This window comes from Oncorhynchus mykiss, chromosome 3 (assembly GCF_013265735.2).
Source record: "Oncorhynchus mykiss isolate Arlee chromosome 3, USDA_OmykA_1.1, whole genome shotgun sequence".
NCBI classification, from domain to species: Eukaryota; Metazoa; Chordata; class Actinopteri; order Salmoniformes; family Salmonidae; genus Oncorhynchus; species Oncorhynchus mykiss.
Genome location: NC_048567.1, coordinates 54,228,692 through 54,254,644, shown reverse-complemented (window position 1 = coordinate 54,254,644; position 25,953 = coordinate 54,228,692). Strand labels below are relative to the sequence as shown.

The following is a 25,953-nucleotide window of genomic DNA, read 5'->3' as shown; positions in this document are numbered from 1 at the left end:
TGGTTAAAAATGAATGGGAAGATGGATGGAGCCAAATACAGGACCATTCTGGAAGAAAACCTGATGGAGTCTGCAAAAGACCTGAGACTGGGACGGAGATTTGTCTTCCAACAAGACAATGATCCAAAACATAAAGCAAAATCTACAATGGAATGGTTCAAAAATAAACATATCCAGGTGTTAGAATGGCCAAGTCAAAGTCCAGACCTGAATCCAATTGAGAATCTGTGGAAAGAACTGAAAACTGCTGTTCACAAATGCTCTCCATCCAACCTCACTGAGCTCGAGCTGTTTTGCAAGGAGGAATGGGAAAAAATGTCAGTCTCTCGATGTGCAAAACTGATAGAGACATACCCCAAGCGACTTACAGCTGTAATCGCAGCAAAAGGTGGCGCTACAAAGTATTAACTTAAGGGGGCTGAATAATTTTGCACGCCCAATTTTTCAGTTTTTGATTTGTTAAAAAAGTTTGAAATATCCAATAAATGTTGTTCCACTTCATGATTGTGTCCCACTTGTTGTTGATTCTTCACAAAAAAATACAGTTTTAGATCTTTATGTTTGAAGCCTGAAATGTGGCAAAAGGTCGCAAAGTTCAAGGGAGCCGAATACTTTCGCAAGGCACTGTATGTATGTATATGTGTGTGTGTATATGTATATATGTATGTGTGTGTATATATATATATATATATGTATGTGTGTGTATATGTATATATGTATGTGTGTATATATATATATACATATATATACATATATATACATATATATATATATATATATATATATATATATATATATATATGTGTATATATATGTATATATATATATATATGTGTATATATACATATATATACACATATATATATATATACATACATATATACATATATATACACATATATATATATACACATATATACACATATATATATATATGTATATATATATACATATATATACGTATATATATACATATATATATATATATATATATACATACATATATATACATACATATATATACACATATATATATATATATATACATATACATATACATATACATATACATATATATATACATATACATATACATATATATATATATATATATATATATATATATATATATATATATATATATATATATATATATATATATATATATATATATATATATATATATATATGGGACACGACGAGGACAAGGACATCTGACTGCTATTCCATCTTGGATATCATCAACCAATACTGTGACAATACACTTAAAAAGGGGAAACATAGTTAGTTCCTACTAATCTCTCCTCCTTCCGTCTTTTTCTGTGGACTTTATATGGCGGTTGGCAACCACCTTTAAGGTGCATTATCACCACCAACTGGACTGGAGTTTATTTTGCATTGCTCGTGCACGCAATGCAGACGTTGTGGTCAGCATGTCAGTGTTTACAGTAAACCCGCAACGGGAGTTGCACATAATTTTCACAACGTTCAAGTTCACGCTCAGCAGACCTGACATTTTCTCAGTCCTGAAAAAAAATAAAGGGAACATTGCTCGTGGAAGGAAGTTGCTAACTAGCATTAGCACAATGACAAAGTCCTGTAGACACGCAAAACAACCTCTAACTTCCTTCATACGTGATGCAGACAAAAAAATAAACTATCCAATTAAAATACGAGTTTGACCAATTCCAGTCCCTTCGCTTTGGGAGTCCAGGACCCTGGGAAAATAAATATATAAGACAAAACACACATCCCGACAAGAGACACTACAACACTACATAAAGAGAGACCTAAGACAACACAGCCTAGAAGCAACAACATGGTATCAGCACAGAACATGGTACAAATGTTATTGGGCACAGACAACAGCACAAAGGGCAAGAAGGTGGGGACAACAATACATCACACAAAGCAGCCACAACTGTCAGTAACAGTGTCCATGAGTCTTTGAATGAAGAGATTGAGATAAAACTGTCAGGTTTGAGTGTTTGTTGCAGCACGTTCCAGTTGCTAGCTGCAGCGAACTGAAAAGCTGAGACCCAGGGATGTGTGCGCTTTGGGGACAATTAACAGAATGTGACTGGCAGAATGGGTGTTGTATGTGGAGGATGAGTGCTGCAGTAGATACAGTTGAAGTCAGAAGTTAACATACACATTTAAACTCCATTTTTCACAATTCCTGACATTTAATCCTAGTTAAAATTCCCTGTCTTAGGTCAGATAGGATCACAACTTTATTTTAAGAATGTGAAATGTCAGAATAAGAGAGAGAATTATTTATTTCAGCTATTATTTCTTTCATCACATTCTCAGTGGGTCAGAAGTTTACATGCACTAAATTAGTATTTGGTAGCATTGCCTTTAAATTGTTTAACTTGGGTCAAACGTTTCAGGTAGTCTAGTCTTTCACAAGCTTTTGGCCCATTCCTCCTGACAGAGCTGGTGTAACCGAGTCAGGTTTGTAGGTCTCCTTGCTCGCACATGCTTTTTCAGTTCTGTCCACAAATGTTCTATAGATGAGGTCAGGGCTTTGTGATGGCCACTCCAATACCTTGACTTTGTTGTCCTTTTTGCCACAACTTTGGAAGTATGCTTGGGGTCATTGTCCATTTGAAAGACCCATTTGCGACCAAGCTTTAACTTCCTGACTGATGTCTTGAGATGTTGCTTCAATATATCCACATCATTTTCATCCCTCGTGATGCCATCTATTTTGTGAAGAGCACAAGTCTCCTGCAACAAAGCACCCCCACAACATGATACTGCCACCCCCGTACTCACGGTTGGGATGGTGTTCCCCGGCTTGCAAGCCTCCCCCTTTTTCCTCCAAACATAACGATGGTCATTATGGCCAAACAGTTCTATTTTTGTTTCATCAGGCCAGAGGACATTTCTCTAAAAAGTAGAATCTTTGTCCCCATGTGCAGTTGCAAACGGTAGTCTGGCGAATTTTAATGGCGATTTTGGAGCAGTGGCTTCTTCCTTGCTGAGCGGCCTTTCAGGTTATGTTGATATAGGACTCATTTTACTGTGGATATACAGTGAGCACCATAATTCACTGGACAGTGAGTATTTTTTTTGTTACTTTGGTTCTGTACTCTAGCACTGAGTTTGAAAGGATACAACGACAATGAGGATGAAGTGCAGACTGTCAGCTTTAATTTGAGGGTATTTTCATACATATCGGATGATCCGTTTAGAAATGACAGCACCTTTTGTACATGGTCCCCCCATTTTAAAGTACTGCAAGTATTTGTTGAATTGGCTTCACAGATATGTCGTTAGGCAGGTGTATTCATTTGTGACGTTAGTGAATGCAGGAGAGCTGTTGATGAATAGTATTGATTCTAGACTTTGCTGTTGCCTTTGGAGGTTGTTGTTGGGGTGTGACAACATAAGACAGCAGTGTCGATGCAAATGAAGCTGGCCGTCATAAGGCTCAGAAATGAACATCAATCAATCAGGAACATTGCAAAAACCCTGATCAAAAACACTCTCCTGGATGCAGGTGTAGATGTGTCAAAGTCAACCATACGTAGAAGACTACACCAGCAGGACTACAGAGGGTACACTACAAGATGCAAACCACTGATAAGCCTGAACAGAAAGGCAAGATTACAGTTTGCTAAAAAGCACCTAAAAACAGCCCCAAGAGTTCTGGAAAAAAGTATAGTGGACAGATGAGACAAAGATTAACATGTACCAGTGTGATAGCAAGAGGAAAGTGTGGAGAGAGAAAAAAAAGACATGCCCATGATCCAAAGCATACCACCTCATCTGTGAAACATGGTGGAGGGGGTGCTATGGCTTGTCTTCGTCGATGATGTGACTGCAGACAGAAGTAGAACAATTAATTCTGAAGTCTTCAGAAATATTTTATCTGCTCAGATAAAACCAAATGCCTCCAAACTCATTGGACGGCACTTCATCATGCAGCAAAACAATGACCCTAAACATACTGCTAGAGCAACGAAAGGGTTTTTGATGGCCAAAAAATGGAAATCCTTGATTGGCCAAGTGAATCACCGGATCTGAATCCAATTGAACATGCATTTTACATGCTGAAGAAGAGACTGAAGGCAGTAAGTCCCCGAAACAAGCAGGAACTGAAGATGGCTGCAGTTCAGGCCTGAGAAAGCATCACCAGGGAAGATACCCAGCATCTGGTGATGTCGATGCATCGCAGACTTCAAGCAGTCATTGCATGCGAAGGATATGCGACCAAATATTAACAATGATTACTTTATTCTACATTATGTTAAACTGTCCAAAGTTTTTATGCCTGAAAATGGGGGGGGGGGGGGGGGGGGGGAAGACTACGTACAAAATCTTCTATAATTTCTAAACTGTTCATCCGGTATGTATGAAAATACCCTCAAATTAAAGCTGACAGTCTGCACTTCACCCTCATTCTATCCTTTCAAACTCAAAGTGCTAGAGTACCAAACCAAAATAACAAAAAATGAATTATTATTATTATTAATGAATTATGTTGCTCACGGTAGATACTTTTGTACCCGTTTCCTCAAGCATCTTCACATGGTCCTTTGCTGTTGTTCTGGGATTGATTTGCACTTTTCGCACCAAAGTACGTTCATCTCTAGGAGACGTCCTCTTCCTGAGCGGTATGATGGCCGAGAGGTCCCATGGTGTTTATAGTTGCGTACAATTGTTTGTACAGATGAACGTGGTACCTTCAGGTGTTTGGAAATTGCTCCCAAGGATGAACCAGAGGTCTACAATTATTTTTGCTCCCAAGGATGAACCGGAGGTCTACAATTATTTTTCTGAAGTCTTGGCTGATTTATTTTGATTTTCCCATGTCAAGCAAAGAGGGACTGAGTTTGAAGGTAGGCCTTGAAAAACATCAACATCTACACCTCCAATTGACTCAAATTATGTCAATTAGCCTATCAGAAGCTTCTAAAGCCATGACATCATTTAAAGGCACGGTCAACTTAGTGTAAGTAAACTTCTGACCCACTGGAATTGTGACACAATGAATTATAAGTGAAATAATCTGTCTGTAAACAAGTGTTGGGAAAATTGTGTCATGCAAAGAAGATATCCTAACCGACTTGACAAAACTATAGTTTGTTAACAAGAAATTTTGTGGAGTGGTTGAAAAAAAACTGTTTTACTGACTCCAACCTAAGTGTATGCAAACTTCCGACTTCAACTATATCGCGGGGGGAGTGAGGCCTAAGAGGGTTTTATAATAAAGCATCAACCAATGGGTCTTGCAACAGGTATACAGAGATGAGCAGTTTGCAGAGGAGCATAGAGCACAGTGATGTGTCCTGTAAGGAGCATTTCTGGCAAATCTGAGTCAACCTTAATGGCTTAGTCCATCTGCATTTATCCTATTGAACACATCTTGATTGTTATTATTAATTATTTAAAATTATTCACTCAAATTTGATTTTTTTTGTTTAATATTACAAAGCATGTCATTGCCCTTTTAAGACACCATTGCCTCTAAGAACTCCGTTGCCCAACTGCGCCTAAACCATGCTTCAAACGTCAGTTGTTTAAAAAACTGCAGTTACTAAGCCACGCGGGCAATTGTAGGCGTAGAGAAATGAATGGGGAAGCAATGGAAAGCTTTAATATTAATGATAGATTGGGGGTTCTGTCCATTTTATTCTTTACAACATTTCTAATCCACATACTTGTTTATGATTTTAACCTATTTTTTTTAACAAAGGCCAAAACTGCTTTCAAAAGTGTTTTTCCCACTATTGCAATAAGAATTGTTGTGCACTGACTGCTTGTTAGAATATGTTTCCCTCCCTATGGCTCTCGCAACTCGAATGCGCATCAAGATTAATATTTCTCTCGCATTGAACACAAGCCGACTAGGAAAATAGGTCAACTATTCTACTATGGGGTCGTCTGATTTTGTTTTAATAACATTACATGGCAAAAACAGTAGCACTGGAAAGTTTCATTCAAAGCCTATACTTGATCACCCAGGATGTCTTTTCCAGCAGCGACACACAACTGTTTGAGTTGTGCACATTAGACTATTTAAATTAGAGGTCGACCGATTACGATTTTTTTCAACGCCGATACCGATTATTGGAGGACCATAAAAATCCGATACCGATTAATCTGCCGTTTTTTATTTTTCTTCTTTCTTTGTAATAATGACAATTACAACAATACTGAATGAACACTTATTTTAACGTAGTATAATACATCAATAAAATCAATTTCGCCCCAAATAAATAATGAAACATGTTCAATTTGGTTTAAATAATGCAAAAACAAAGTGTTGGAGAAGTAAAAATGCAACATGTGCCATGTAAAAAGCTAACGTTTAAGTTCCTTGCTCAGAACATGAGAACATATGAACGCTGGTGGTTCCTTTTAACATGAGTCTTCAATATTCCCAGGTAAGAAGTTTTAGGTTGTAGTTATAGGAATTATAGGACTATTTCCCTCTATACAATTTGTATTTCATTAACCTTTCACTATTGGATGTTCTTATAGGCACTTTAGTATTGCCAGTGTAACAGTATAGCTTCCGTCCCTCTCCTCGCTCCTCCCTGGGCTTGAACCAGCAACACAACGACAACAGCCACCATCGAAGCAGCGTTACCAATGCAGAGCAAGGGGAACAACTACTAGAAGGCTCAGAGCGAGTGATGTTTGAAACGCTATTAGCGCGCTAACTAGTTAGCCATTTCACTTCGGTCACACCAGCCTCATCTCGGGAGTTGATAGGCTTGAAGTCATAAACAGCGCAATGCTTGACGCACAACAAAGAGCTGCTGGCAAAACTCACAAAAGTGCTGTTTGAATGACAGCACCTGCTTCTGCCTACCACCGCTCAGTCAGGTACTTGTATGCTCAGATTATATGCAACGCAGGATACGCTAGATAATATCTAGTAATATCATCAACCATGTGTAGTTAACTAGTGATTATGATTGATTGTTTTTGATAAGATAAGTTTAATGCTAGCTAGCAACTTACCTTACTGCATTTGCGTAACAGGCAATCTCCTTGTGGAGTGCAACGAGAGAGAGGCAGGTCGTTATTGCGTTGGACTAGTTAACTGTAAGGTTGCAAGATTGGATCCCCCGAGCTGACAATGTGAAAATCTGTCGTTCTGCCCCTGAACGAGGCAGTTAACCCACCGTTCCTAGGCCGTCATTGAAAATAAGAATGTGTTAACTGACTTGCCTAGTTAAATAAAAAGGTATAAAAAATGTTTATTTTTATTTTTTTTTATTACATTAAAATAAATATATATTTTTTTAAATCGCCGCCCAAAAATACCGATTTCCGATTGTTATGAAAACTTGAAATCGGCCCTAATTAAAATCGGCCATTCCGATTCATCTCAACATCACTGTCAGTTCAGTGCACACAGCGTAAGTCTATTTGCAAAAACAATTATTTGGGAATTTATTTCGTAGAACAGACAATTCTGTATCAGTCTCATCTCCAAAGCAGCATTTTTAAACGACCTCTAGAATCCATAGGACGGAAATCCGTCGCAGTGACAGAACTTTAACCCTGGACACAGGCAGGCAGGGAGAGAAGGGGGCAGGCAGGGAGAGGAGTCTGAGTGGTCCCCTGGGAGGGGAGTTCTAAAGTGGGAGGCCAGGGCTGAGGATATGGCATGGGGCTACACACACAGTCAAGCGTCACACCCGATACACAACACCATGCTCGCACACCCTTTTAAGCTTGTCCAGAAAGCACCTCACAATGTATGCATGCATGAGCGTATAGTTAAGCACATACCCTACCTTTCCCCACTTTACACCCACCCAGACAACCAGGAATGAGAATATTTACATTGACCTGTCTGACACCAGCAATCACTCAGGCCCTTCCTTACTATCCCCTTCATCCCCCTCTCTCCTCCTCCCTTGTCTCGCTCTCAACTCTCCATCTTGGATTATGAATTTCCACTCACATTCAAAAGATCTGTTCAGTATGTAAGTCACGACAAGGCTTGGTTAAATCTGATCAATTCAACTCTTGTTACGCCAGGGACGGCTGTGTTTCCAGGAACCGCATAGAACAAATCGCTATGAAACTGAGGGAGGAAATCAGGAAAGTTGAGTTTGATTCATTAAGCTGCTCGGCCAAGACCAGTCATGAGCTCAAGTTAAAGCTGGGCTACCGGGGCAACAGATGGAGATTATAAAAATAAAAAAAACATCACTCAGAAGTTCCATAATAACTATTATATAACATGTGGGGACAGTTTGTGACTTTGTGCAACCGCTTTTATATTCCCCCTGACATAAAATATGATTCTGTGGCCATCTTTCTGAACAATGACAACATCGAGAGAAATGTCCTGTGGTGAACATTTTCTCTGTGGCTGGCTGCCTCGCTCAAATAACCTAGCAGCAGCAGCAGCAACTGCTCTCTATCGGGAGGGAAAACAATGGTGCTGCAATCAAGACAGTGAACACTATGATTTACTGTCCCTGATTGGCACCCAGTGTGTGTAGTGTGTATGTATAGCTAGAAAGATGCTGCCTGTGAGCAAGTATGTACTTGAAATGGGCAGCACTTGGGGAGGCTCCTCTGAGTAGGAATGTCAGGCATTTCATGGTGAGAGGAGCTAGGGCTGCAGCCCTGGCCTAAACCCCCATCCTTCTCCACCCTGCAGAGGGTGTCAGGAACAGCTGGGAGTCATTTTCATCTTAGATTAACAACATGTTGTGGTCTAACAGTCCTTGAAATTTTATAGGGAAGAGTTGCACAATCTTGGCGCCAAAATAGCCCTGAAAGATCTACCACCGCAAGAGGACAGTGTTCGATAGTTGGAGAGCCAGAGTTTGTGTGTAGAGTAGGGCTGCAATACTGCACTACTCGGGGACATGGCCATTTAGTGCTTTCAACATGGTTAACACATTACAGTGGATCAGGAACATACTGTACACAAACATGAATATACTAGAGTTTGTTGTGATACTTACGTTAACTTTGAAGGACTGGACGGTGTTGTCCAAGAGAAGTATGTTGCAGACCACCTCCGTGTGCTGGCTGTCGCGTGCCAGCTCCGACGCCCGGACATTGTAAGATCTGCCAGCAGGCAACCGGAAGCGTGCGGTCATTACGGTCCAACCAGGGTCTGCAACAGAGACAGAGAGACTAAGGAAGCGGACATTGACAACCTGGCCAACGCACAGATCACTGTAGAGTTGACAGGTACACTTTTCTTGTCAAGTCGGTCTGGCAACACTCATACAGAATGACAGTTCTGAAATGCATTCTTTTGGGAATGAGTTTGAGGGCCGCAAAGTCTATCATACAGTACTACTGACATCAGCACTACGCTAACAAGCCTTCACACGCAGAGGGGGCAACAAGTGCTCCATCTGACAAGAATTAAAATGAATAGGGAGTACAGCAGCCTACATACTGAGTATAACTCTGTGTGAACTCTGACAGAATTGCACCTCTAGGGATCGGCTACACTGCAGCAACGGAGGTCAAGGCACCTTCATTTAAACCTGATGGATCCATATGGAAGGCTTTTCCTTGCCTTTGAGTGGTTGTCACAAAATATCAGGAGGCATCACCGATGATGAATTTGAATGGGAGGAGATTGCCTGTGTGTGCAGAAGTGCTGAGTTGAACAGACATAGCAGGGGACCCCAGGGACCACATCAAGTGTGCTGTGGAGAGTCACGAGAGCACTTGTTCCACGAACATACGTTGCCTGCTGCCCTAATGTTCTTAGTATTTCTGGGAATGTAAAATCTCCTATAAGGGGGTAGCAGCTCTCCCAGATTAATACCACATTGTCCATCTCTTTCTACAACTCCCAGATATGTCTTTAACCTGTCATAGAGGTTCTGGGTATTGTCTGATGGGTAATTGATGAATAACTAAGTCGCTATGGATAAGAGAGCCTGCTAAAATGACAAATGCAAAATGAATGTCTTCAGGCGTATGCTAATGCAGTGATGGCAAAAGTGCTCTTAGGACAGCAGATACAGTACTTGGAAAATATTATCTTAGTGTTTAAGAAAGGCCCTGGGGGGGCGATTACTTACAGCTCACTAGTCACGCATAGAAAGAGGAATCTGATAAGATGCACATGTACAATAATATTTTTTTTAAAGAATCCCTTCCAAACATCACATCTTCAATATCTCCCAGAGTCAAGTTGAATCATGTTCACTGTAGTTGACATCAAACGAGCAGTGTCAGCAATGTGAAAACATGTCATCTCTGTAACCGGCAGACTCCCAGGCATGCAGCGCCTGTGTTTGCCCTCACAACCCTGGTGTCATACATGTGGGGCTCTACATCGAGTGGATGGAGCGGGTACGCCGGGCAGCGATGAGGTGAAGTCATGAGGAAGCGCCTTCACTGCAGCTCAGTGACACAGCTGCGAGCTGTTCCCTTCAGCCTCTCAGCTAGGCTGTGGAGACTAAGACAACCATGAGCCAAAAAGCTGTTTGTTGTTTTTTGTATCATTCAACGGACGCAAAGGTTACCAGCTGTAATAAGAGAGTAAAACTACTCAAAATGACAATAAAAACCGTATACTAAATACATCACACACTTCTCACAAACGATTTCAGTTCTAAATCAAAAGCAGTGTGTGTATATAATAATAATAATAGTGTAATTAGTCTCCACATCCCAATGAGAGGAGAACAAAGCCCAGTGAGTTAGCGATCCAGCAGGTCGGCTGGCCGCTCAGCCGGGATAACTCCGCAAGAATGCTTCCATTATGGCTTCCTCCAGTCAGCAGAGCTTCCAAACACTGGGCCTGGGCTGACGTGTGTGTCAAGCCTAATGACCTCAGTGGGCTCCTCCGATGCTCTCGGCTTATAACAAACAGACGTCCCAGCAGCCCCTGTCTCTGTCCCCCATCTTCCCAATCCTCCACCGGACAAACCCCTCTCCACAGTTACACCCATTGGAAAAGGTACAGTATGTGTCTTCACAACAAATACTCAGGTTGTGTCCCAAATGGCAACCCTTTCCCTTTATAGTGGACTACTTTTGAACAGAGGCCTATGGGCTTTGGTCAAAAGTAGTGCACTATATAGGAAATTGGTTACCATTTGGGATGCATCCCAAGGCTTAGGTCAGTCACAATGCAGACCAGAGGATAGTAGAAAAGCGAAGAGGAATCTGAAGATATCCTTTCCTCCCTGCTACAGTAACTTGTAGTAGTGTACTGTACACTGTTCGCCAAAATTGGGCCACAGAGAAACATGTGGTCAATTACAGATGTAGAGACTTGCGTTTCATCTTCATGTGGGGTGATATCGAAAGACAGTTGGAGAGTGGTGTTAGACTTGGAGAATTCCTGCCAAGATCGCCAGCTATGTGACAACTCAAGGATGACAATTAAGAATAGAGGCTTGTTTGAGAAAACTAACAGCATGGGACTACCCTGCCTTGGTTGAGTACAAGTAAAAGCAATACTACAGGTTTGCTGTACTAGTATCTAGGACAGCAAAGAGAATGGGCTCACAGACAACAGAGTGGGAAGAATGCTTGTTTCATAGAGAGGTTGTTCAGGGGTTGTAGGTAGCATTTGACACTTGACTTTCTGGATAGCCAGACACCACCTATTATGTTGGATGCCTGGGGTAAAACCATACAATGTTAGTAGGGAAATGCCACTGTTTGTAGCTATGAGGACAATATCCATACCCTCACTCTACCACAAGCTTCCCTGGACTCCTGGTGACACACACTTCCACTGGCCGCATAGTAAATAAATGATCCTTGACTGATGAATATCACTTAAGGTCTGTTCCCATATCCAACCCATAGGTTAGGCCTATTCTATAGGCTGATGTAAAACAACCACATTCAACACAACACCAACACCAAACTGGAGAGCACTGTTACGCTTCATTTCATTTCAGCAAAAAGGACAACACTACAAATCCTAGTCCCAGAGTAGCCGTATTTATGATGAAGGTAAGCAGTTTGTTTTCTGGTCATTGTTTTTGGAGGACATTCAACACTGTTGCACTATTGACCTTAAACATATTGAGCTGGTGTCATCATTTTACCAAACACCTTGCAATGGAAACAAATATCCCAGCTGGCATTTGTAACAGGACACCAGCAAATGAAAAAAAAACACTTCAAAAATGTTTTATTATGCAATCAGAATAAGATCAGTGAAGGCATTGTGACAGCACATAAGCTACAATGAATCAATTTCTGACTTAGTGAGCAGGTACTTTGTGTCCCGGACAGCTATCATCTCAGACCTTCATAAAAAGATACATTTTTACAATCACACAAATAGCACTGAATTGTGTCGTGCTCTCCCAGTCTCCAATCTTCACTCCTCCCATTGTGGGTAAATTTTTGGTTTGTTTATGTTACTCTTTTAGAATAAATTCAGCCCATCCCTCCCAAGCAAGGCCATTATGCAAATCATCAACTCCTCGAAGTAGGGCTGTGACAAGTAGGGCTGTTTTGTTGCATTTAAATAAAAAAAATACAATTATATGTGAATTCACAGTGCAGATATTTTCCTGCGTATAACCCCTAGGTGGCAATGCAATTCCATCTACCGCAGCTGGCTACCAAACGGCACTCACCTTACTGCTGTCCCCCACCCACTCAGCAACTATGGTAATTAATGCTGTTTTTAGATTCTCTGCTGCGTACTGCGGGCAGCTCGCATGGTGCCGCAGAATTCTATGGCACGTTATTTAAGTGTGAACCACTGGTACCATTAATGCTAGTTAGTGCTAGTTTGACCACCAGAGGGCATCTTTGAAAAGCATTTGATAGCCTTCAATAGTGGCTGTACTAGAGAATGCGGGCATGCAGAAGACCGGGGTTCAATTCCCTGACGGGGAGGAAGGGGTAGGCTGTCCTTGTAAATAAGAATTTGTTCTTAACTGACTTGCCTAGTTAAATAAAGATCACACTAAGAGCATCTAGAGGCGAAAGAAACGCACACCAATTTTGGCTAGAGGAGTGGAACACTTGAAAAATTAAAGGAGAGCCAAGCCGCCCGCTCTAGGAGCACAGAGGCAATAATTTAATAACCAACGTTGACAGACTAGCTGTCTTCAGGGTATATGAGCTTAACATTTCTACACCCTAAATTTCTAATTCTAGTCTAATACACAAATGGAAATTAAGTGAAAATAAAAACCTCATTGATTTATCAAGGCCAGTCCACATGCTGGTCTCAGAGCAGCACGAAACGATGCTAAAATAGTTGTAGGCATTTGCTTCAAATCCTATTGCTGCTCACTTCAATATGCTCTTTAAATAAGACCTACACCACTATTAACAGCACATTACTCAACACTAGAGAGACTCATGTCGCCTATGGTAGGCCTACAGTATATTGAAAAATATGACGTGACTCTCCGCCAATAATTACATTGAGGATATTTCTGTAATTCAGTGATATTTATTCCCATTGTAATTCGTTATGGATCCATAGCTAAATAAACGTTGGCATTTTGAAATACTATTTTTATCATTATTTTATTAATGAAAGCATAAAGATCCCATTATTAGTTACATTTTTTAGTTTGACTAAGAACAGAACAGAGGGAACGTTTCCCTAGTCAGCGCCATTATTAGTGCAAGGCCCATTAAAGTGTTGCCAGTGTGTCGGGGTGGGGTTCCACTCCCTTCCTCGGGCCAAGTCGGTCTTCTGTGCCGGCTCTGCGGCCCATCCCGTGCCCCCTGTCCTCGTGCCTTGAACCTCAAGCGCTTTCAGTGGATACAGCTGGAGAACTGCAAGGCAATCCCATTGTGCGCCACTTGGGAGCCATGACCAATATAAATAGTCCTGCTAATAACAGGGTTAATAATATATCTGTGAGAATATCCAATAATAAATTGCTTTGTTCAAAAAATTATATTTGGGATTATTTAGTTTTCAAATAACGTAAAATGAGTGAGAAAAATACCATTCTTGAACATGGGGTGAGACATTGTTACTAATTTGTAAATAATGATCAGTTTCTATTTAGGTTTATGTCACCCATTCATTATCAGTTAGAGACACAGGACCGAAGAGCACAATCAGTGCTCTAACTCCCCCTTATGCTGGTCTGGAGCAATGAGGTGGTGACACAGGGTAGCGTACTAAACCACAAATTACCTATAAGTCCCGCGGCGTAAGCTCGCAACTTCTAAAAGGAGGAACCACTATGCAGGGGTCGCGTTAACGCAGAATTCTGTGTTTTTCATTTGGGGGAGAGAAAAATATAAAACTCATAAGAAAATGCTTTTTATTGTCATTTCTGCTTGACATCAGACTCATTTTTGGCTTCAGTTGCACTCCTCCACTCAGGATGAGAATTCACAGAAGGGCATTCTATCAGCAGACAGCGCTCCGACTGATCTGTAGTATTTCTCCGGTACTTCTCTTCTCAGTGTAGCATACTTTTCTCCATTAGTTAACTTCAAGCAAAACATCATAGAATGTAGCAAGCTACTTACCCTAAACAGAAATAAAGATCTTGCTTCTTCATTTCAAGATCATTTACTTGTCGCTGCTAGCCAAATACCGTTGCACTTCATTTTTACCAAATGACATGAAGTTATTTTCTGCAGAGTATGTTGCACTAAAAAAGTTGGCTATTTTCTGTGAAGGACAACTATAGTTGCACACCCCTGATTACTCTACTGAAGCAAAGAAAACACTTGACTTTAAATATAAAACGCAAGTGAAATGGTTTTAAAAAGCAGATTCTCATGGTCCACTTAAATATTTCAGAACTCTAATGCGACCCGTATATAACAGCTTGTTCATAGACGTCCAACATCTTAAAACCACGTATCGGGTTTTTGAGAGCTCATGCGTTGTATTTGCAGAGTACAACTTCTCCATCCAGGCAGTCACTGTTCTAGATATGCCATCACCGCGCATTGAAGCCGACATCCTCTACCATTGACAATGGCTGCATATCAACCGCAATCATTTCTATAATCAGGTGGGAATTCATCACTTCGTCCCTTAACGCACCTTCACGTGAAAAGCCTGTCTAGCGTCTGTTGCGGGCCTGCGCCCGCTGCCAGCAACAGTTTGGGTCTCACGGTGCCTCCCTTTCAGATGGTTAAGCATCACCTGTACTGCCACTGTAGCTCAATTTCACCAAGCAAAGTTTTCATTTCATCACATTCTCATTTAAAGTATTGCCATACAGGACTTTCACTGCTGTCGTATGTCTCACCCTGCCATTTTTCCAACAGTTAATGACAATGTGTGGAGCGCTTCAGATCTGCAAATCATTTGAAAGATGCATATCTCCTGCGAAAGTTAAAGCATTGTTTCGTTAGGTATTTGTACAATTTGTATCGTTCCACTTATGATGGGGACCTGTTAGTGGTAGTTTTGTGATAAAAAAAAATTAATGTTTTTCCACAGTGCTGTTAACATGGATTTTCTTCAAAACGTTGAAGATACCAATTTCATTGAAACACTTAACATTCACACCCCTACCTCGGAGAAACCATTCACTCTCTAAAGGCCATTCATACACACAAATAGCCCAGCTAAATAAACACTTACAATTTATTTTCTATCTCAACTGTATTTCAGGTCGCTCTCTAAGGAGTGGTGTCTGAGGTTTGTTGCCTGATGGAGGTCTACTGCTTGTATTGGAAAACCTTGATTTCCTACGTTTCTGTAGTAATACATGTTTCTGGTGTTCACTGGAACCTGTGTGAGAGTCAGTGGCTAGCTTACAGCTGAGTGGCCAGCAGCCCACAGGAGCTGGAGGCTAGGGTATAGTGTAGAGGGGAGAGAACAGGGGAGGGGAAGGTGCAGTTTACAACTTAGGGTTTTACACAAGAGAACTCCATTCCTTTCCAAGAACATCAGCTTTAACGTATTCTGAGCACACAAACGTTGCTCAAAGGTCAGTTAGCTGAGCCCAGCGGCGGCCATGGTGTTGTCGCACTGCCCGGCCAGCCTCAACCCTCATGACCTTTACAGGCCTGCTTCCTGGGGTTGAGCTGTCAAATTAATGCACACAGGATTGTACACTTTTCTCCTCTGGCCAAAACAACTTTGACCCCCACCCGTTTAATTTCCAGACGCTTTCAGGGCTCCGGCTGTGAAGGTTTTTAAGACTGGTGTGTTTGCCGGTAGGGGCAAAATTTGCTTTGCCATCAGCTCAGTCCAGAGTTAATTGAAAGCACACTGCGCTTCTGTTAAGCTACTGTATGAACTGTGCAGCTGTCAAAGCATGAGCATGCTGGGCATTTCAAAAGGTCTACATAAACATGTAAATTGATTAAAATAAGGTTGAGGATGAATATGTGAAGCCTACGCCCCTTTACATTGATATGTGTTACAGTTGGAGCCATCAATATCCCATGATCATAAAAGTGTGTTGAAATGATGTTAACATCAGGAAGTCTATGAATCTCAGCTGAGACTGAGTGACACCAGACTTATTTCCTCAACTTAAAGCATTAGGAAGGTCAGTGTCCTCATGAGGTCTCATGACATGACAGACTGTTGTGACCTCTGCCTGGGATCATGACTCTACTTCACACACACCCCAGGCTTGAGAAACACACACGGCTTGTCTATTTTTAACCAGCGCACTAGCAAAACAAGACTAAGAACGCATTCGCTAGTAATAGTTGGTAAACATGTACACTCATAAAACATTCACTATTCTACACCGACTTCACTAACTATCAAATGGGACCGCAAGATGCTAGTCCTGGGCCGAGTTCATAATTTTAACAGCATACTGCAGTAGCTATTTAACTGCTATACAACAGTCATTGTAATCGTGCACTGCAACTAAATCTGCTTAAATATTGTGGTACAGATAGGCCAAGGCTACAGTCTATTACAGGTTCTTGGTCAATTAAAAATACAGTATGATTAATTTATTAAAACCACTACATTTCCAAGTGCGGCATGATTAACAGATCAGTCATCCATTCAGGAGGAGCAGTTCAAAACAGGAGACACTTAGTCTCTTTCCCATCGCACTAGACTCAGGACTTCCAGAAAGAGAAACAGAAACATACATTTGATTAAAGCAGCACATTCCCCTGATTTCTTTGGCGCTTACATTAGCAGGTTTAAATGTTAGGGGGTTGTGTTCTGATCACGCTGCGAATTTCCACCCACATCCACCTCGACCTTGCACATTCCTGCCTGGCAGCTGTCGCAGTGGGGAGGCCAGGTGCGCCATGGAGTAGACCCCCTACTGCTCCTGCAACGCGTTGACGGTTAACACTGCAGCCAACTACAGCCAAGGCAGCATGCCTCACGCCTGGCCTGATAGGCAGCTAACAGCCGGGCAGCTCACAGTCCGCTAGCTCCAGAGGAGAGGTGTGGCAGCAGGCAGGGGGAACAAGCCAGGGAGTTCCAGGGAAATCGATAGGCTGTAAGTGAATCAGCCTCTTCATTAGAGGAGCTGTAAAAGGCCCCAGGAGGTGCTCAGGCTGCTGGAGGTAGCTACTAGTTAAGTCTGGCCGATGCATTGCTTAGATTTGGACAAAAACATCCTCTGTGGGCTCCATGACTGCCAGGTTCTAAAATTGAGAGAATCCTGGGAGGTGTGGGTAGAGTGAATTACTGACACACACAACTGACCCTCTGTTCTTCAGGCTGTGTTTCTAAGAACACGGTCAAGGCATGTGTCAGTAAGTCCTAACTCACAACCAAACATTGAATTGTCTTGGAAAATGGTATTGACTTCAGTCAGCCAGGGGTCGCATTAATGCAGGATTCTGCATTTTTCATGCAGAAAAGATAAAACCACAGACAAATATCTTGCTGCGTTTTGTAAACATATCTAAAATGCTTCTTACTGTACACTCCAAATCATGAATGTAAAAGGACTAATTTTGTGCTTCAGTTGCACTTCTCCAATCAGATACAATAGCCCATCTTTGCTGGTCATTAGATCACCAGACAGCGCTCTGACTGGTGTAGGCTACTTTTTTTCCAGTACTTTCCTCCAGTGTAATTTTTCCTCCGGTAGCAAGTTAAAATGCAAGATTAACTTCAAGCAAAACATTAGGAAATGTAGCTGGCTACAAACTTTCAATGTAAAACACAGGTGAAATGGTTTACAACAGATTTTCTGGCCGTCTGCATTTTGAAAATGTAGATCTCTGAAAGCTAATGCAACCCCTGAGTGTTAGAATACTATTGGGCCATTGGCATGTGGACAGGAGCTGACCAGCAACTGCTGTCAGTCAACTGGGTGCATGTCGGTCAGTTATGACATGCTTACTTCCTAGAATCACAGTAGGTGGTGGATCAGAGGTGGAGATGATTCTCGAGAAGGGAAATGCCAATATTATTAAAAGGAAACTGCCCACAATTTTGATTCTGCCTAATCCTTCTATCACATTCAGATTTGTGCCATTAGCTTTTAATTGAAGATTAACAATACTCTGCCCAGTCCTTTTGCTAATTATGCTCTGACCCATGGAGAGAGAAGAGGGGAAATTAAAAGGGGCGCATAAGTGGCAGGACAGTCAGGTTAATGGTTTCAGTGTGGAATCCCCTCTCTGCCTCAGAGGAAATGGAGAGTCACAGAACAGACAAACATTTTGAGAAACCACACAGGCCAACTTGAATCTTTTTCCATTATAAAAAAGGGGCCTTTGTCTGCCTCGCAACATCTAAAACCATCAACTGAGTGCACACGCAAACAAACACACACAAGTTGCTCATAGAAGGAATAAAAATGAATTGTCTTGTACGCACATGTTCACCTTGGAGATGGAGTGCCTTTAGCATGTTCTTATTGCAATTGTACTGTAGGCAACAACAATGCTTTCAGGGTGTCATACAAAAAAAAACACTGTACACACACGTGAGTGAGTGGGCTGAGAATATGACCTAATAGACCCAGCAGCACATTTTGCTGATGACTGCTGTGACCTTCTGATATAATGTAGGATTGGCAGGTCCCCAAGCTCCTGCTTGGTGGCCCTGCCACTGAGCTACTCCACCATTTCCCCTCAAAATGATATAACAAAATCACTGATTAATCTGATCGTCAACATTTGCTCACTTCAACCAACCACATTTATATTTAAAAAATATTTTTAATAAAAATGTTTAAAAAACTGTTATGGGGGGGCCTGGCTATCCACTTCCTCCTCAAACAAATTGCAGCGGAAATAAATCTTGCTTTCTAAATGATGATTAAAAACAAACGCTTCTTAGCTTCTTCTCAGCTTCAGTCACAGTTCGTTCCAAATCACAAATGTAAAAATAAAAATGTTGTGCTTCAGTTGCACTTCACTCAAAATATATCTTTGCTCTCATCTTGACCAATCAAAATATAGCATTCACCAACAGGTACGATCAGCAGACAGTGCTCTGACTGATGTGTACTTCTCTCTGGTGTCGTTTCTCTGGCAGCAACTTAAAATGCCAGATTAACTTCAAGCAGAACATTAGGAAATGTAGCTGACAACTATTTCTATGATAAACATGAGAAATCATTTGATGTAAATTAAGCTATTTTTCGACCGAATGTGTTGCATTCATTAATTTCGTGTGAAGAAAAATAGTTGCAGGCCCCTTATCACTCTATTGGGGCCATTCCACCTCAAAAAGCCCAAGAAAGAGGTTTGACACCCACCATCTTAGATTGTTCTGACCCGATTCAGGAAACTAGGCGTATGTCGCAAGTCACGACTTCACAGGAGAGCAGTTACTGTAAAAGAAAATGTAATTATCAAAATGCGCTTTTTGGCAGAAATGCCTTCTCTAACATGTACATGCCTTAATAACAAACTTGTATGTCATCTGTAAATACGAATAAAATAGTTAAAATTACGAACCTAGCTGGTATAGCCACAGAAAGACAACCTTCCCGCTAGCCATGATTGGCTGAGATAATGAGATGGGCTGAACATGCCGAGAGATGAGTTTGGATTGGTCTGCGGTGTAGAATCTTGTCTATAAAATGAGCTGGTCGTTATGCTTAGATAATCCTTTCTACTGTAGTTTTTTCAAAATATATAACGTTAGCCATGGAGAAGTGCAAATATGCTGCTACTGCTCTCAATAACATTACTGCCCTGAATTTATCAGGAGCTATCGACAAAGGTCAGTGGGGAGAAAGTTGGACTACTTTCTGTAGGACGATTGTACCATGCGGACTATGAAAATGTAATTTTAAAAAGGCTGCAGTCAACCGTGAAGCTTTCATCCATGTATACGGGTAAGAATCTAACAGTTTCAGATATTATAAGTTTAATTTTGTCAGAAAGTTGTTTCCATTGCAAGTTAAAGCTTGCTGTTAGATAGCCAGTTGGAGATTGATGGCTGGCTTGCTAGCTAACATTGAATCTATTTGCTTAACTTTAGCTAGCTATGACAATCGGTTTGTATTGCTAGTAACATTACTATATGGATTGGGATTTTAGTTCATTTTTTAGCTAGCTAACGTTACATGTCTAAACAAAAGACCAAATTAAAGCTTGCTGTTAGCTAGCTAACGTCAGTGGCGCTTAGATGGCAGGCTTGCTAGCTAACATTTAACTTACATGTATGAAGCGTGTGTAACGTTTGTGATGTTCACTCAGAATGCCATTTCGCATTGCTAGTTATAGCCTAACTAGCTAACATGGAACCTATCTGGTTAACTTTAGCTAGCTATGACAATCAGTTTGTATTGCTAGTTAAAGCTTGCTGTTAGCTAGCCAGTGGACATGAGACGGCTGGCTAGCTAGCTAACATTGTGTACGAACTGTGCAGTGATGTTCTCAGAATGCCATTTTGCATCTATTGTATAATAACGCTCAAATATATGTATCCAGAACTTGTCTTTCGGCATCAGTAGATCACGCCTGAATCAACTCCACCAGTCATACAAAGAGAATGGTCTAATCATGCCTCCCATCAAAAAGAGAGCTGGCCCAAGCAAGCACAGGTTACAACTGAAGCATGAGGACTTGCAGCGAGTGGTGATCATCATCAACTATGCAGAGGATAACTCAATTGTATTACCAGGACGCCACCAAGGACACACACACTTTGGTGGAAAGCTGCTGCCATCCCATGTGACAAAAGCAGCAGTGTGGCGTCTCAACAAGGAATCAATGACAACACTTGGTATGTGGACTGGTATTGGGCCTGGCGGACCATGCATAAGCTCCACTGGTCTGTACCTTCACGATCACAGGCCACATCAAATTTGCCCACGACTGGAAATTCAGCTCCAAAGTGGGGGAGTGGTCAAAGGCACAGCATCTCAGTGAAAGAGGCATCGCTACAGTCCCTAGTTCGATTCCAGGCTGTATCACATCCGGCCGTGATTGGGAGTCCCATAGGGTGGCAAACAAATTTGGCCCAGCATCGTCTGGGTTTGGCGGGGATAGGCCGTCATTGTAAATAAGAATGTTCTTAACTGACTTGCCTGCTCGGAGTTTGACAAAAGGCACCTAAAGGACTCTCAGACCATGAGAAACAAGATTGAACTCTTTGGCCTAAATGCCTGGCACCAGATCTGGAGGAAAGCTGGCATCATACCTACGGTGAAGCATAGTGGTGGGGCATCATGCTGTGGGGATGTTTTTCAGCAGCAGGGACTAGGAGACAAGTCAAGATCGAGGCAAAGATGAACGGAGCAAAGTACAAAAGAGATCCTTGATGAAAACCTGCTCCAGAGCGCTCAGGACCTCAGACTTGGGCAAAGGTTCACCTTCCAACAGGACAACAACTAAGCACACAGTCAAGACAAAGCAGGAGTGGCTTCGGGACAATGTCCTTGATTGGCCCAGCCAGAGCCCAGACTTGAACCTGATCGAACATCTCCGGAGATCTGAAAATAGGTGTGCAGTGACAATCCCCCTCCAACCTGAGAGCTTGAGAGGATCTGCAGAAAAGAAAAGGAATAACTTCCAAAACATGTGTGCCAAGCTTGTAGTGTCATCGCCAAGAATGTTGTAATTGCTGCCAAAGGTGATCCAACAAAGTACTGAGTAAAGTGTATGAATACTTATGTAAATGTGACATTTCATTATTTATTTTGGAGAAAAAAAAATGTCTAAAAACCTGTTTTTGCTTTGTCATTGTGGGTATTGTGTGCAGATTGAGTTTTTTTAAAATGCATTTTAGAATAAGGCTTTAACGTAACAAAATGTGGAAAGTCCAGGGGTCTGAATACTTTCTGAATGCACTGGAACATTCTAGTGGTTGCAAGAATTTTGTATGATAATTTAAATTGAAAAACGACAGTTGAAGTCAGAAGTTGACATACACCTTAGCCAAATACATTTAAACTCAGTTTCACAATTTCTGACATTTCATCCTCGTAAAAATTCCCCGTCTTAGGTCAGGTAGGATCCCCACTTTATGTTAAGAATGTGAAACGTCAGAATAACAGTAGAAATAATTATATGTCAGCTATTATTTCTTTCACCACATTCCCAGTGGGTCAGAGCTTTACATACACTCAATTAGTATTTGTTGTTTAACTTGTGTCAAGCGTTTTGGGTAGCCTTCCACAAGCATCCCACAATAAATTGGGTGAATTTTGGTGTGACTGAGTCAGGTTTGTAGGCCTCCTTGCTCACACAAGCTTTTTCAGTTCTGCCCACAAATTTTCTATAGGACCGAGGTCAGGGCTTTGTGATGGCCACTCCAAACTTGACTTGGCTTGAAATGGCTTACGGACAACAATTTTGGAAGTATGCTTGGGGTCATTGTCCATTTGGAAGACCCATTTGCAACCAAGCTTTAACTTCCTGATGATGTCTTGAGATGTTCCTTCAATATATCCACATAAAATGTGTGTTTCATCAGAGCAGAAGGCATTTCTCCAAAAAGCACGATCTTTGTCTTGTTTACGTGTTGCTGTGTGTTTTGTTGCCAACCTTACTTTGCTACCTGACAACTTTACGGTTTTTACTTTTTAATTACCGTTTATAATTTTCCCTCAACTTTTTTTCATTCAACTTTTTCACTCCGGACGCTTTATCTGGACGTGGTTCGTCAGGACCTTCAACAGCCGAAGCTAAGTAGTAACACTAACATGATGCCTTCTAATTGCAGTCGCTGTACTCATAATATACAGGAGAACAATCGCCTTACAGCGAGGATAGCTGTGCTGCAAGCCCAGCTTCATACGCAATCATTAGGCAAGGGTAATTTCAGTGTAGAAAAGGATGAAACAGCATCTGTGCCACCAGTAAGTACAGATAGTAACATTAGTATAAATCCCCTTGCACGGTCCCCGCAGCCAGACAAATTTCTCATGGCTTCTGGAGGGAAATGCTGTAGGAATGCTCAACCGATGTCGCTCATTCAGCCGACAGAAACTTTACCTCGGTTTTCCCCATTAAGCAGCGAGTCGGAGTCTGAGGCCGAGCCTTCTCGTCTCTACTCATCTCTTCAGTGGGTCATATGATTGAGTGTAGTCTGGCCCAGGAGTGTGAAGGTGAATGGAAAGGCTCTGGAGCAACGAACCGCCCTTGCTGTCTCTGCCTGGCCGGTTCCCCTCTTTCCACTCGGATTCTCTGCCTCCAACCCTATTACAGGGGCTGAATCACTGGCTTACTAGGGCTCTTTCATACCGTCCCTAGGAGGGGTGCATCACTTGAGTGGGTTGAGTATGCTCGCTCTCTACCTCTCTCTCGGAGGACTACCTGACATGATGACTCCTTGCTGTCCCCAGTCCACCTCCAGTTTCAACTGTTCTGCCTGTGATTATTACTATTTGACCATGCTGGTCATTTATGAACATTTGAACATCTTGGCCATGTTCTGTTATAATCTCCACCCGGCACAGCCAGAAGAGGACTGGCCACCCCACATAGAGAGGAACCAGGCTATGTTTCTTCCTAGGTTTTGGCCTTTCTAGGGAGTTTTTCCTAGCCACCGTGCTTCTACACCTGCATTGCTTGCTGTTTGGGGTTTTAGGCTGGGTTTCTGTACAGCACTTTGAGATATTAGCTGATGTACATTTATTTATTTGATTTACTCCTCCCGTTACGGGGTCTGAGACACCGAAGCTTCCCACCATTAGCTCTGACAAATTGAAAACCCTAGTCATTGGAGACTCCATTACCCGCAGTATTAGACTTAAAACGAATCATCTAGTGATCATACACTGTTTACCAGGGGGCAACCAACGTTAAGGCTAATCTGAAGATGGTGCTGGCTAAAGCTAAAACTGGCGAGTGTAGAGTATAGAGATATTGTTTTCCATGTCGGCACCAACGATGTTAGGATAAAACAGTCAGAGGTCCCCAAGCTCAACATAGCTTCAGCGTGTAACAACAGCTAGAAAAATGTGTCGGCATCTAGTAATTGTCTCTGGCCACCTCCCAGTTAGGGGGGAGTGATGAGCTCAACAGCAGAGTCTCACAACTCAGTCGCTGGTTGAAAACTGTTTTCTTTCCCTCCCAAAAGATAGAATTTGTAGATAATTGTCCCTTTTTCTGGGACTCACCCACAAACAGGACTAAGCCTGGCCTGTTGAGGAGTGACGGACTCCCTCCTAGCTGGAGGGGTGCTCTCATCTTATCTACCAACATAGACAGGGCTCTAACTCCTCTAGCTCCACAATGAAATAGGGTGCAGGCCAGCCTGCCAGCTTAGTAGAGTCTGCCACTAGCACAGTCAGTGTAGTCAGCTCAGCTATCCCCATTGAGACTGTCTGTGCCTCGACCTAGTTTGGGCAAAACTAAACATGGTGGTGTTCGCCTTAGCAATCTCACTAGGATTAAGACCTCTATTCCTGCCATTATTGAAAGAGATCGTGATACATCTCAAAATAGGGCTACTTAATGTTAGATCCCTCACTTCAAAGGCAGTTATAGTCAATTAACTAATCACTGATCATAATCGTGATGTGATTGGTCTGACTGAAACATGGCTTAAGCCTGATGAATTTACTGTGTTAAATTAAGCCTCACCTCCTGGTTACACTAGTGACCATATCCCCCGTGCATCCCGCAAAGGCGGAGGTGTTGCTAACATTTACAATAGCAAATTTCAATTTACGCAAAAAAATATGATATTTTCGTATTTTGAGCTTTAAGTCCTGAAATCTATGCAGCTTACTCAATCACTTTTTATAGCTACTGTTTAAAGGCCTCCTGGGCATTATACAGCGTTCCTCACAGAGTTCCCTGAATTCCTATCGGACCTTGTAGTCAAAGCAGATAATATTCTATTTTTTGGTGATTTTAATATTCACATGGAAAAGTCCACAGACCCACTCCAAAAAGGCTTTGCAAGCCATCAGACTCAGTGGGTTTTGTCCAACATGTCTCTGGACCTACTCACTGTCACAGTAATACTCTGGACCTAGTTTTGTCCCATGGAATAAATGTTGTGGATCTTAATGTTTTACCTCATAATCCTGGACTATCGGACCACCATTTTATTACGTTTGCAATTGCAACAAACCAAGGAGCATCAAAAGTCGTGCTATAAATTCTCAGACAACACAAAGATTCCTTGATGCCTTTCCAGGCTCCCTCTGCCTACCAAAGGACGTCAGAGGACAAAAATCAGTTAACCTCGAGTGTAGGGGGTGTATTTAGATGTTTGGATGAAAAACATACCCAAATGAAACTGCCTATTTCTCAGGCCCAGATTATGCATATAATTGGATAGAAAAAGAGGATAGAAAACTCTAAAGTTTCCAAAACTGTCAAAATATTGTCTGCGAGTATAACAGAACTGATATTGCAGGCGAACCCCTGAGGAAAATCCAACAAGGACTACCTGGCATGATGACTACTTGCTGTCCTCAGTCCACCTGGCCGAGCTGCTGCTCCAGTTTCCAACTGTCCTGCCTGCGGCTATGGAACCCTGACCTGTTCACTGGACGTGCTACCTGTCCCAGACCTGCTGTTTTCAACTCTCTAGAGACAGCAGGAGCAGTAGAAATACTCTGAATGATCGGCTATGAAAAGCCAACTGACATTTACTCCTGAGGTGCTGACTTGCTGCACCCTCGACAACTACTGTTATTATTTGACCATGCTGGTCATTTATGAACATTT

General features: G+C 41.9%; 1 protein-coding gene across 7 annotated transcripts in view; it reads right to left on the bottom strand.

Moving 5' to 3' along the window:
- The window catches only part of LOC110520208 (protein tyrosine phosphatase non-receptor type 4), a 108,955-nt gene that overhangs the window by 63,185 nt on the left and 19,817 nt on the right, over nucleotides 1-25,953 (bottom strand). For 6 of the 7 annotated variants that reach the window (XM_036974586.1, XM_036974591.1, XM_036974587.1 and 3 more), the window contains exon 2: nucleotides 8,952-9,106. In XM_036974586.1, coding sequence (XP_036830481.1) covers nucleotides 8,952-9,106 — 155 coding nt within the window. Of the gene's footprint in view, nucleotides 1-8,951; nucleotides 9,107-19,571; nucleotides 19,647-25,953 lie in introns of all 7 variants that reach the window. The other variant, XM_036974590.1, reaches the window with a different exon arrangement.